This window comes from Macrotis lagotis, chromosome 8, assembly GCF_037893015.1.
Source record: "Macrotis lagotis isolate mMagLag1 chromosome 8, bilby.v1.9.chrom.fasta, whole genome shotgun sequence".
In the NCBI taxonomy this organism is placed as follows: domain Eukaryota; kingdom Metazoa; phylum Chordata; class Mammalia; order Peramelemorphia; family Peramelidae; genus Macrotis; species Macrotis lagotis.
Genome location: NC_133665.1, coordinates 110,727,715 through 110,741,312, shown reverse-complemented (window position 1 = coordinate 110,741,312; position 13,598 = coordinate 110,727,715). Strand labels below are relative to the sequence as shown.

The 13,598-nt window shown below is 39.6% G+C and overlaps 1 protein-coding gene across 1 annotated transcript in view; it reads right to left on the bottom strand.

The window, feature by feature from the left end:
• Positions 1-12,281, bottom strand: part of LOC141496082 (inter-alpha-trypsin inhibitor heavy chain H3-like) — a 32,684-nt gene extending 20,403 nt beyond the window's left edge. The window contains exons 1-7 of the mRNA XM_074198208.1: positions 12,157-12,281; positions 10,762-10,782; positions 8,656-8,822; positions 6,768-6,872; positions 3,156-3,318; positions 1,498-1,608; positions 769-894 (exon numbers count right to left, since the gene is read on the bottom strand). Of these exons, the coding sequence (XP_074054309.1) occupies positions 769-894; positions 1,498-1,608; positions 3,156-3,318; positions 6,768-6,872; positions 8,656-8,822; positions 10,762-10,782; positions 12,157-12,249 (786 nt within the window). The 5' untranslated portion in view covers positions 12,250-12,281. The remainder of the gene's footprint in view (positions 1-768; positions 895-1,497; positions 1,609-3,155; positions 3,319-6,767; positions 6,873-8,655; positions 8,823-10,761; positions 10,783-12,156) is intronic.
• Positions 12,282-13,598: the final 1,317 nt, after the last annotated feature.

Here is a 13,598-nt window from a genome sequence, read left to right as displayed (position 1 = left end):
TCCATACCTCTGCCTCTTAGGTTTCCTCCAAACCTTAGAACAAGAGCTACCTTTTATACAAAAATTTTCTCAACTTCCCTCATTGCTAGTGTCTTCCCCAAACCCTCATATTTACTTTTTATGTATTATCCATGTGCATGTTATCTCTTCCAATTTAATATTAGCATTAATATAAGCTTCTAGAAGGCAGGAACTGTTTCTACTCTTGTCTTTATGTCCTTAGTGATGAGGACAATATCTGGCACAAGTAGACTCTTAAATATATACCTCTACCTCTTAGGTTTCCTCCAAAACTCAGAACAAGAGCTACATTTTATATGAAAATTTTCTCAGTTTCCCTCATTGCTAGTGTCTTCACCTCCACCTGTCTTCCCCAAACCCTCATATTTACTTTTTATGTATTATCCATGCACATGTTATCTTTTCCAATTTAATGTTAGCATTAATGTAAGCTCCTAGAAGGCAGGAATTGCTTCTACTTTTGTATTTATGTTAAAAGTAGGCTCTTAAATATGTGCTTGTTGGTTTATTTTTTTCTTTCCTTCTAGGGGGAACAGTATATCTTAGAGAATGTCATTATTAGTGGAAGATGTAGTTCCCCTGGGTATCCTCATCAGAGAGTGATTGAGTGAATAGACTCAAAACCCAACAACTTGGCTTCTTCCATAGTGATCCTGTCCTCATGATTCCCCTGGAGGATCCAGAACCACACCTAGTTCTCCACCTCTTAATTGTTCTTTAACAACTTATTTGAATCACAGGATTTACCTGCACATTACCAGGTTGTTCTCTATTCACATCATATGTTATTATGAAGTCCCCATTCAAGAGAGAAGTGGAGCAAGTTGGACAGGAGCGTTGCTGATCAAAAGTTGGCTTGAAGGACACATGGCCCTGAAGAAGAGGGAAGACAGATTTGTCAGGTGATATCTAAGGTTGGAAAGGCATCAGTTCTGATACCAAGTGCCAATGATTCAATGTTCAGAATGCATGATGAGGATGACTGGGAACATGTTCCAGGGACTTATATTGGTTCTATATAGGGAATTTCCTAATTCCTTATATTGAGAGCTGTCCAGAAATAATTACCTTGGGAGAAGGAGAGCAAGGAATGGCTATTTGCTACATTAGGAAAGGATTGAGATCAATTCCCTCTGAGCTACTTTCTAGCTCTGAGATTCTAGCATCCCAAATTCTGAGTTAATTAATGAGAAGCATTAAGTTCTAATAGAAAAGAAAAAGCCCTGGACAAGTTGTAAGGAGATGAGTTTTGGTCCCATTTCTTTCATCCATCATTTGTGTGACTTTGGGCAGGTTATTTGGGACCATTTCCTTATTTAGTCTCCTTTTCCTTTGCATGGTTATAATTTATGCTGTGAATAAAGTTTCTGAGTCCCCAGCCCCCAAGCCAAAATTCCCTGCATTCTCATGGTAACATGGAGCCTGTGATAGATGGGTAGATCATGCACTCTTCAGGTATTCAGTGGACTACAGTACCTTTTTTCCTGAGAAGGACTTCGTGAGGACATTCATCAGGTCATTGGTGATAAAAGAAACCTCAGCATCCAGCTCTTTGATCCCTTGAGGCTCATAGATGTCTGCCACAATCTATAACACCAGGAAAGTTGAGGAAAAGGGAAGAAAAGAAAATGAGGCCAAATGAGTGTGGTTTCAGGAATAAGAGAGAGACTCCAGAAGATTTACTCTAAAGATCGACTATTGTCTGAAATTCAGCAATTAGAATTTTATGCTTTTACCTTGAAGTCAAAAACAGCACGAGATAATGAAAAGGGCCCTTGACTTGGACACAAGAAACCTGGGTTCAAATCCCACTTTTGATACTTATTAGCTGTATGATTACTGAATAGTTCATATCTCTCAGTCTCAATTTTCTCATCTGCAATTTAGGTTTATAATCACTAAATCCCAAAGTATAACAAATGAGGTAATGCATGCAAAGCTGTTAGACTGATTTCAGTTATCTACATATACGTGTGTGTGTGTGTGTGTGTGTGTGTGTATACACATTCACACATATGTAAAATGATTTCTGAATTTTAGAATTTGGGGTTCATATTCTAGCTCTGCCTCTTCCTAGCTGTGTGACCCTGGGTAAGTCTTTGACTTCCCTAGGCCTCGGTTCCTCACCTGTAAAAGAATTTGGAATTAAATGATCAGTAAGGTACCTATGATGCATTGATCCTTGTTAGCATGTGAATATACCCAGGCAGCACTCACAAATTAGAATGAATGAGCTTTGGTTCTTTTCTGATGAGACTGTTGAGTAATAGAGCAAGAAGGTTTTACTTAGGGTAACAGTAGAGGAAGGGTTGGGGGACATCCATATGGTGCAGTTGATAGAATACTAGCCCTGGGATCAGGAGGAACTGAGTTCAAATCTAGCCTCAGACAATTAACACTTACCAGTTGTGTGACTCTAGACATGTCATTTTTACCCTGATTGCCCCAACCAAACATCTCTGATCCTATCCATTAAGCAAGAATGATCCTCAGGTCTCACTTCCAATAAATTTTCCATTATTAGGACTCAGTGAATAAGTGGGATGTCCAGGTTTTTATCTGTGAGCCTAGATCAGATTAAAAGGGAGGTTCATGGGCAGCTAGGTGGCACAGTGAATAGAGCACTGGCCCTGGAATCAGGAGTACCTGAGTTCAAATCCGGCCTCACTTAATAATTACCTAGCTGTGTGGCCTTGGGCAAGCCACTTAACCCAATTGCCTTGAAAATTTTTTTTTAAAAAAAAGGAGGTTCAGAGGCGGGGGGAGAGAATGCAGAATTTTTGGAGCCAAACATTTGAAACTCAGATAGTGGAGCTGGTATTATATTAAGTTCACCTTCTTGTGAGGTCTTTGGTTCTTCTCTCAGCTTCCTACCTGCCTCTCCTTTTCTCCTGATCTCTATGTTCAAGATCTCAGTCTGGAAGCTTTACTTCAGATGCTCATCTGGTTCCCTTGGCTCTTGATTAGGACTTTGGCTTCTCTGTCTTTGACTTTGAAAGCACCTTTCTGGGGCTGCCCAAGTCCCATCCCCAATGGACACCAAGAGAAATGCCCCTATCCCTTGTTATCCATAGTGTCTGGCAGCAGGTCCATCCCATCTTACCCTTGCTTTTATCTCCAATTGAAACACTTGCCTCAAAATGATTGACCAGCTGCTTGGGCTGAACTTTGATGTACATCTCATATTTTCCTTTGTTACGCTTTAACAGTTCCTCATAGGTCAGCTCAAAGGTGACTTTGCTGCCAGCAGCCACATTCACGGAGACGGTGAATTTCTCTAGCTTTCTACCTGAGGCTCTAGGTAAAGACAAGAGAAAGGGACAAAGCTTGCTGGTGCTGCCAACCTTGAAGGGCACACATATCTCTCTTGCCCCTTGCCCCAGTTGGCAGGAATTGTCATTGTTTAACCTGAAGAAAAGCATGTCCCTAAGGGCATGACCACTACTACCTGGTCCCTAAAGGACTATGTGGTGGAGGTGGGACCTGTCTGGGCCCAAAGAGTCAAGAAGTAGACAAAATGAGTAAAAAAATAAGAGAGAGGCAAATTTTTAGTTCAAAGTAAGGAAGAGCTACCTAATGATTAGAGCTGTCCAGTGATGGAATGGGATGGACTGCCATGGAAGCTGGTGAGCTGCCTAGCCCTGGAAGTTTTCAAATGAGAAGAGTGATGAATTTGGAATTCAATCACCTTGGTTCAAATTCTGGATTTAGTTCTAATTCATTTGCAGCTCTGGGTATATCATTTATTTTCCCTGATTTCAGTTTCTTCATTTGTGAAATGAAAAAAGACTAGATTGTCTCTAAAATTTATTTGAAATATGAATTCTGATCCTATGAGGTTAAATGAACCTCTGTTGGGAAAAATTTTTAGAGGGAATTCTTGTTTGGAAAAAATGAACTAGATAGTTTTTGAAGACCCTTCTGGCTATAAGGCTTCAGAATTCTCTAATCCAGGATCTCCAGAAGGTCTCAGAATTATCGTTTCGTATTTCCCTGGGGAAGTTTCTGCCTTAAAGCCCCAGAATTGCAGACTCTCAAAGGCTGAGGTGCTCTGAGACTCAGGAAACCCCAGGGAAGCCCAGACCCAGGAAAGCTAGAGCCACAGAAGTGGAAGAGCCAAGCATGCCCTGTTCCATCTCAAAATGGGCGATGAAGCAATAATTAGAAAATCTATCAGGTGCAGAAAAAATAATAGAGAAATAAATCAATGGAACAGAAGAGAGAACCAAGAAATATAATCCAATGTATGTAAAAGACTAGTATTTTGATAGACTTCAAGGCACTGGGGAATGAAATCAATTTCCTCTGGTGATTATTATTCTTTCATTTTTATTTGAAGTTCCAGATTCTATCTCCTCTTCCACTTTCCCACCATTGAAAAAGCATGAAAAACAAAATCCATCACAAATATGGAATCATACAAAATAAATTTCTTCATTAGCCATATGTCAGAGGGATAAAAACTGAAAAAAAATAAATTTTCATTCTGAATTCATCAGTAGAATCAATTTTTTCAATAAAAAAATCTAAGAAAATTACATAGCTATACAGCAAAACAAAAACAAAACCTATATCTGATGTGTATACCACAACAAGCTAATAGGATTGGCAACAAATGTTTAAAATCATTTTAAAAACTAAAATAAAATTTTTTAAGCTATGGGGTGATGGAATGTTTGTGTTAAGTAGAAGAAATCCTAGGAAATAAGAGGAGTAGGATTATTCAAAGATCAGATTTTACACAATAAAAAAAATCTTTAAAAGGAAAAACACATTAGTAAAAATATTTTCAGGAAATATGTTAGATTCTGACGGAACTAATAAATATCTATAAAATTAAAAATATATTCTGTTCAATGGTGATAGTCAAAGGACATGAGCTTTTGACATTTAAGAAAGAAACACAAACTTCTAATAGTCATATGAAAAGAAATACTACCCTCTAGAATGACAAAAATAACAAAAACGATTGACTTCATGGTGGAGAGGAAGAGAAAAAGTACATTGCTGATGGAATTGTAGACCTACACAAATATTTTGGACAGCAATATAGCAAATACATTAAAAACTACAAAATGGGTCCTAATTTTTGCTAGCTAGATTGTCAAAATGTCAAAAATGGGGTGAATGAATTGCCTACATAATGAACTACCTACATAAATATATGGGTAAGAAACTACTATTGTATATTATTGGAAAACAAATAAAGTATTTATATAATAAAAATGGGTATCTGTCCCATCTGTAATAGCAAAATTCTGCAAATAACTTATATGTCCACCAATCAGAGTGTGGCAGACCAAATAAAAGAGAGGTGCTGAAGTCCTTCATGTGCTCCTATTTTTTTTCTTTTTTAGTTTTTGCAAGGCAATGGGGTTAAGTGGCTTGCCCGAGGCCACACAGCTAGATAATTATTAAGCGTTTGGGGTCGGATTTGAACTCAGGTACTCCTGACTCTGGGGCTGGTGCTCTATCATTGTGCCACCTAGCTGCCCCTGTGTGCTCCTGTTTGTAAATGGCATTGTCTTGATTGTATCAAGTCCCAGAATGTTTCACAGCCCTTCCATAATCATTCAAAAAAATTTGACCTAACCATCCTCAAAGGAAAAACCAAGTGGATGAAGAATGCTTGGGTCCATTCTTGGTCCATATACCACTGGAAAAACATCTAGTTAAGTTGGTCTATTAGTATATGGATTTACACTACATATGAGTAATGAATTGAGTTCAGAATTGAATAGAAGAGGAAAACAGCATGGATTGCTTTTGGGAATCTGCAAAATATTTTTAAAGATCCCAAGCTTCTTCCCAAAACAAAAGTTTATTTTTTAAACATTATTATTTGGTGGATACTATAATTCATGGAATTCCACAAACTACAGATTATAAAAATTTCATATCACCTATAGGACAATGAAGAAACTAATTGTGGAAAAGAGCAGAGTAGAAGTGAGCAATATAGTAGTAGTAGTAACAAATTACAGAAGAAAAGAGATATGTCCTCAGAGAGATAGGAATATTAGATATCCATAAAAGATGGTAGTTGTATGTGACCTTGGGCAAGTCACTTAACCCCATTGCCTTAAATAAATAAAATTTTTTAAAAAGATAGTGGCTGAGTCACATAGGGAAAGTGAGAGATAGCCAATGAATCAGATGTGTACTCTGCATTCAAGTAATAGAAAGAGACCTAGAGGTAGTCTCCCTGTGTGTTGGGGGATTTATGTGAGGATAGAGACAAGAAGAATTAGGAGGAGCAAGTGTGATTGGGTTGTGAGCTGTTCTAATGGGGGTGAAGTGAGATGCCAAAACCAATGAAAGTTCATAGCCACCAAAACTGAATATGATTAACTATAACAGGGTAATACCAGCAAAAGATAAATATGAAAGAAATTTGGAAATATCTTAAAGCAGTAATACATAGTGAAATCAGCAGAACCAGAATTACAAATACTTCAACTGCTACTATATACATAGTTTTAAAATAAAACAAAAAATGGTGGAAATTCAGATGGAGTAGATAAAAGCACAGGGACTGAAGTCAAGAAAACCTAAGTTCAAATACAGCCTCAGACACATCCTAGCTGTGTGTCCTTGGATAAGTATATCTGTCTATCCACTGCATCAACTGAGAGCTAGCCTACGGTAGAGCTTCTGGAGGGAGTCCAATCCAATGCTGCTCAGTTCTCACCACAGCAGACTTCAAAGAGCCTCAAGCTTCCCCTCCCTGCCCAGCCTCCACTTACTTGACCAGACCAGCTGTCTTGCCCTGAGACACAGCTTTCTCGTACTGCTTTTTGGCGACTTCTTTTTCCTTCACGTTTCCAGGATAGGTGACCCCATCAATTGTCCTTATTGGAAAGAAGATGTGCAATAGTCAAGGCCCTCTTGTCTTTCAGTGTCCAGGGTTTCAAGATCCTGATGCTTCCTACTATCACTTCTTCTTCTTAGAAGAGGATATCATTTTTTTGTTACAATGGAGGCAACATATTTGGAAGTAATCAACACATTTTCACTTCTTTTGCCAGTTCATAAAAGTGCTCAACAGTCAGTTGTCAACTGTACTTTACGTTTTTTAACTTGACTGACTTCATCCCCTCCCTCCATCCCAAATTAACCCTGAGCCATCATTTAGTTGTATTGAACCAAAAGAGTATTTCCATGTCCTGTCATGCCTTCCAAGAAATTAGCAGGGATCAATGAGATGATTGATATGAGTGTTCAGAATAGTTTTGTGTTATCCAAATAGCCAATAGAATTTTTTTTTTGAGGCAGTCAGTTAAATGGCTTGCCCAGTGTCACAACTGATAGAATTTCTATCATTTCCTAACTTCCCACCTTGGTGATGCATAGTGATTTTTCCAAAGTAAGAAGAATCTAAAAAAGGGTAAAGTCAAGTGCCCAGAAGCCTTAACCATCAGAACTAGCAATAAAGTGGAATCCTCACCTGGACAAGTGTGCCAATCTCCAAATACAACAACAGTCCCACAAATCAATAGAAGTTCAAGGAGAATCATTCTGTTGCATTCAGTGTCCTTATCCATTCTTCTCTCCTTCCTTCCAGGCTCAATGAATGAGAGGGATTCTGCCTCTTTCCAGAAGCTCACTCCACCACTCATTGGTCCCAAGATCCTCTACCTGCTGTCTCCTCTAGGAGCTTGCTCCATCAATCATCAGTCACCTCTCTGTCATTTTCATTCCCTCTCTAACCCTTCCTCTCTCTCCAGGATCCTTCCACTCAGCCTCTAAACACAGTATTTATCCTAAATAACAAAAGCAAAAAACCCTTAAAAATCTTTCTTAGACTGCTATCATCTTATCTTTCCCACCCCCTTCACTGCTTTCAGAAAGTGTTTCTTATACAGACTTCTTTCACCTCCACATACACACTTTCCATCCAATCAATTTCTCAATTAAATGGCCCTGCTCAGTCCTCATTTTCCTTGACCACTTGACAGCTTTCAACATTATTGACCATGCCCTGATTCTTCATATCCTTTCCTCCCTGCACTTCCATGACACACCTCTCTCTTGGTTCTCCTCTCATCTACCTGACTACCCCTATATCTTTTTTGGATCATTATCCATCTCCTCCCCCAAGTCTGGAAGTCCCCAAGGCTTCTGTTCAAAAGATTCCATTTCCCCAGGAACTCCAATTTTAGCTTTTATTCTTCTTTATTGAAACCACTTCTCTGTGTGTTTGCAACATGCATTGGGTATCTACTGAGCTTACTACTATAGATTGGGGATGGGAGTGGAGAGTGAGGAGATACAGGGGAAAGAAGCTGACACATCCCATCCCAGGGAACCCCCAATCTGCAGTGGAAACATGGGGTTTGGTCTCTTAATCCAAGAAGAAGCCATGATCTTGAATTAAAGGTTCTCTCTTACTTCTGGAGGCTTCTGGACTGGGATTATAAGATGTGTTGAATAATGACCCTTTAACTTGATGTGCAAGCAAACAGGGAAGACAGTTTTAAAAACCCTTAGGAAATGGTATAAAGTAATGTGGTTGTCCAAAGCTCCAGTAACACTGAGAAGTTCAGGGCCAAGCCAGGTGGGCTTAGTCTGATCAATCAGAGAGAATATCGACAAAATTTCTCCAACAGAGAGTAGCAATCAACAGAAACCTACATGGTGAAGTTGGTGATGAAAGCTGTCTTGGGCAACTCCACATCGAAGAAAACCTCCTTGGCAGTGTCAGCTCGGTTGACAGCCCTTGTTGTGACCACATTGTGGGCAAAGCGGGAGGTCACTTTGCAGTTGATCTTGGTGCTGTATATTTCAATATCATTCACAGCCTGCCAAGGGAGAGATGAAGGACGACTAGCAGGACTGAGCCATCATATCACATAGGAAGATCTTAAAAAATGCTTTCTCATTCATTTGCCCTTTCAGGAGCTGGGATTCAATAGAACTTAACAAATCCTGATTAAACCCTTATTGGGGGCAGATCTCTGCCTTAGGTAATGGGGAAGCTACCATGCCCTCATGGAGCTTACAGTTAGTAGGGCAAGATACCAACACAGATAAAACTAATAATAATACATAAGAGTACCAGAGAAGTGTAAACAGTACCTTGGTGAGCCTTACTGGCCAGAGAATCAAGGAAGCCTTCCTAGAGGAAATGCCATTTGAACTGGGTTTTAAAGTGTGAGCAATAATTCAATAGGTAAAGAAGGGGGAGGTTGGAATTCCAGGAATAAGGAACAATATGAGCTCATGATGGCAGGGGGACAGGAGACCTCAGGGGATATTTGGAAGGCAGATTGCAGTCTAGTTTGATTGAAACTTAGAGTGTATAAAAGGGGAGAGAGAATTCGATGAGATATGGCTAAAAGGTAGTCCTAGGCTGTAGAGGGCCCTGAAGGCCAAACTAAAAAAATCTGAACTTCCCTTGGAAAGCAAAACAGGAAGGTATTAAAGATTTTGCTCCTTTGGACAAACTTGAATTGAAGCTTCTTTAGGGATGCTAGAGAATAACGGAGAAGGACACAATGCTATCTTTCAAGATGTCAGCCTCCAAAGGTTGTCACCAAGCCCCTGTTTCTCTCTAATGCAGTGTGGGTCTGATAACTGGCAGTTTGTCCATACTCTTTTTAGACCCTTTCATGGTTTCACCCCAGACTTCCCTCCTACAGGCCCAGGCCAAAGAGATGAAGTTCAGCTGAGAACTTAGGGGCCCTCTAAAAGTAATACTCCCTTCCCAAATCGCTATAAGAGCCTCAACTTTCAGGGCCCAATTCCCTTTCTCTTAGGAAGTCTTCCCAGAATGCCCCAGCAAGTATAGGTAATATCCCTCCTCTGATATTTAGATAATAATAAGGATGATCATGATTGATGAAGGTGCTGCTGCTTTAATATTTCATATTATAATTTATAAGTGTATGTGATAATATTTTATTATATGTTGCATATTTGATATATTATCATTGTTATATATTATGTATGCTACATGTGATAATATATATTATGTGTGCTACATATACTTATAATATATAATAAATTATGAATTGGTGTTCAATGATGATGATGCTTTATTATTTCATAATATTATAACATACAATATTATTTCACAAATATAAATCTTTTTATCCCATATCTTACCTTGTATCTTGAGCTAACCCTTCCAAAGTGAGGTTTATTGTTGCAACTAGACTAGGAGTTCTCTGAGCTCAGGAATTTTGCCTTACTATATACTTTTTATCCTCATGACACTTATCAGAAGAACAAATGAGTGAGAACTTTTTTGTTTAGTATTTTGCAAGGCAATGGGGTTAAATGACTTGCCCAAGGTCACACAGCTAGATGGTTGTTAAGTATCTGAGGTCAGATGTGAACTCAGGTCCTCCTGATTCCAGGTCTGGTACTCTATCTACTGTGCCACCTAACTGCCTCTTACAAGGAATGAACGAATGGATGAATGCTGGAGATCAGCAATAGACTAATAGAATTTAAATCTGAAGGAGGTCTTAGAGACGAACTAATCCAAGCCCTTTGTTTTGTAGAATTGTGGAGTCAGGAATAAATTGTGTGATATTGTCTATGGCAGGGTTCTGCTATGCTTGTGTAGGACATGTGATCCATTCTAGAATCCTATGTACAGTCCTACTGTGCAATGTTTGGCTATTGTCATCTGAAAGATCCCCATGTTTCACATGTATTGCCCTAATGTGGTGTTCTGTATACTGTACCTTTGGTGATTGAGTAACATGTCCTGAAAATGATGAAAGCACTTACCGAATCTGGGAGGCCCCGCTTCTGTGAAAACATAAATAAACAAAATTTGGTCAAGGAGAGACCAAAGGGTGGAATTTTCCAAGGTGACTTTCCTCTGACCCATCATAGAGTTGAACGTCTGGGGAAGAGGGGAGGAGGGGGAGATAGAGTGACCTAAGAAGCAAGCATTTTCCTTATCCAAGACCCAAGACCTCTCATAAAGTTGTAAATAGCCATTTTTGTGCTTTAGGTAGGATGGGGAGGCTCATCTTGGGTTCAGCTTCATGCAGGGGGAGGAAGGATGCCCTGGGACACCTTAAAGTCTCTCTGCTATTAGCATTGAAAAACTGGTGACTGCTGAAGTGGGGTTGGGGGGTATGACCATTCAAGGAAGACAAAGCTCCTAGAACAAAATCACAAACCTCTGGGTGGGGATTAAGAGAAAGGGAGATGAAGGACTAGAGAGGGGAGAAACTGAGTGTAAAGAAGCCCAGTATGACCATACTCTCTGGACCTTCTTCATATCCAGAATTCAAGAGAGAGGAGGCATACTGAAGTTGCCATTAAGAATGGGGATGAGCAAGGGAGGATTCAGTTCCTGGATATATGGAAACAAGTGTAGAGGGTTGGGACATCAAAGGGAGTAGAAAATGGAAATGAAACTGGCTTGGGTTTCTGCCTTCAGATACCAAGGCTATAACTAGGGCAGGGCTATTAGTAGTCTCTAAATTTCTTGCCCTAGTCTTTTGGTCCCACCTTAAATATAGCTGTGGCATTTGAGAGCAGATCCCCAAGGCTACTCTCTTTTTCTGATTTTCTCACTTCTATTTCTATTCCCACCAATACCTCTACCATTCTATTGCTCTTCAGACGTTTTTCCTCTACAAGACAACATCTAGAAAGAGAGTCCTCTCTGGTGACAACCATTGTGTCCTTGTCAAACCTAGAGGGTTCCCCAACCTAGTCTTCTTAGCACCCCTTGATCTTTTAGGTTTATGGGATGCCTTGTTTTAAGATTTCTCTTTCATTTCAAAGAACTCCTCTTTATGAGGATGGTAGACTAAGGGTTATTATTCCCATTTTACTTATGGGGAAACCAAGGGTTAGAGAAAAGAAATTGTCTTGCTCAGGAGGGAGGTCAGTACTGGGGTAAAGACTCAAATCCAAATCTGATGCTTTCTAGTTCACTTGACCCTGCTGACTGAATCTGACTGAGAGATGCCCTTCATAACTGGACCAAGGGGAAGTGTAGGATTCATTCCCAGGTTGGGGAGCATGGAGGAAATTACCTTAGGGATTCCTCATAGGCCTGCCTGGCTGCCTAACCAAAACTCTACCAGCACCAGCAAGTTCTCTTGTTTGTTATCAAAGCCCTAGGCATGGACAGATCTCAGAAAGCAGAAGTTTTAGACTCACCATGATATTCTTGAGAGGGTTTATCAAAAAGTGAGAGGTCCCCAGACCAGAGAGCAGGACCAGGGAGATGCATAGCCTGATTGTGATGGCCATGATGGATTGAGCTGCCCCCCAGAGCAATCACCTCCTATTATGAGAATCTGCTATTTGACCTGAGTCAATCAGTAACATGTTTGGCAGCCAGTCCAAGGCAGAAAATGGAAAAAGTGACCACCCCCACATCCTCAGAATGGAGCTATGGGGGTGTGATAGGGGCCATTGCCAATAGGAAAAATTGACTTTGCGGTAAACTATTCCTCCTTCCCAAAATTGGATTATGTGTGAATAATGGAACTGTAATCAGAATGTGGGGTTTAAATGGCACTAAAATTTTCTGCTTGCAGTGTAAAAAAAAAACAAAACAGAACTCAGCATCCAGTTAAAGAGAATTAGTTTAAAAAGGAAGTTGCCAGACAATACTTCTATGCTTCCCAAAAGATGGCTTCACCCTCCCCACCCATTTCTTTTTCAAGCCCCACCCAATTTCCTCCTCACCCCCTCCTGGGGTCTGATCCTTGTGACATGTCCTAGAACCTCTGCTGGCATCATGGATTGAGTCTTTGTGTTGGGTGGTTTGTCCAGTGCTTACTTTATATAGTCATAGGAACTAAAATGACTAGTTTACACTTGTACTAAAAAGTGGTATGTAAAGTATATAAGTATTTAGCAGACATATAAAAGACCAAAAAAATCCTCCAATAAATAAATGATCAAGGGATATAACCAAATTATTCTCAAAAGAAGAATTATAAACTATTAATAATCATAGGAAATCATTTCTAAATCTTTTTTTTAACTACTGGCACAGGTCTTAGAACAGAATCATTTATTTAGTGTTCTCAGAGATTTGAGGTTTATTTCTTTAAAACAAAGTTAAAGAAATCCAAAGGTCACAAAGGAACAATGCAGGAAATATCAAACACAAACATTATAAAATCCAAGGTCACCAGGTGATCCTTCAATATTTTTTTCATCTCATAAACAATCTCTATAGCAGACTAGGAGAAACCAGACCCAAAGTGAAGTTTGGTACTGAGTCCTCCATGATCTAAATGAACTTCTCAGCTTAGTGCCAGGAATCCTTCAACCTTAGAGAATGAGCTAGATCCTGTATAACTTTATTATGCATTATCCCACTAGCTAAGAAGCATAAAGGCCCTTCCTTCACAATTCTGGAATTTTTGTGTAGTCCCCACTATTGGGGTTCTCTCTCTCTCTCTCTCTCTCTCTCTCTCTCTCTCTCTCTCTCTCTCTCTCAATCTTTTATAAGAGAAATGCAGATCAAAATAACCCTAAGATTTCACCTCACATACTAAAAATGGCTAAAGATGATAGAAGACAGGAATAGTCAGTGTTGAAAGGACTTTGGGAAGAGAATCACCCTCATGCCTTGTTGGTGGAGC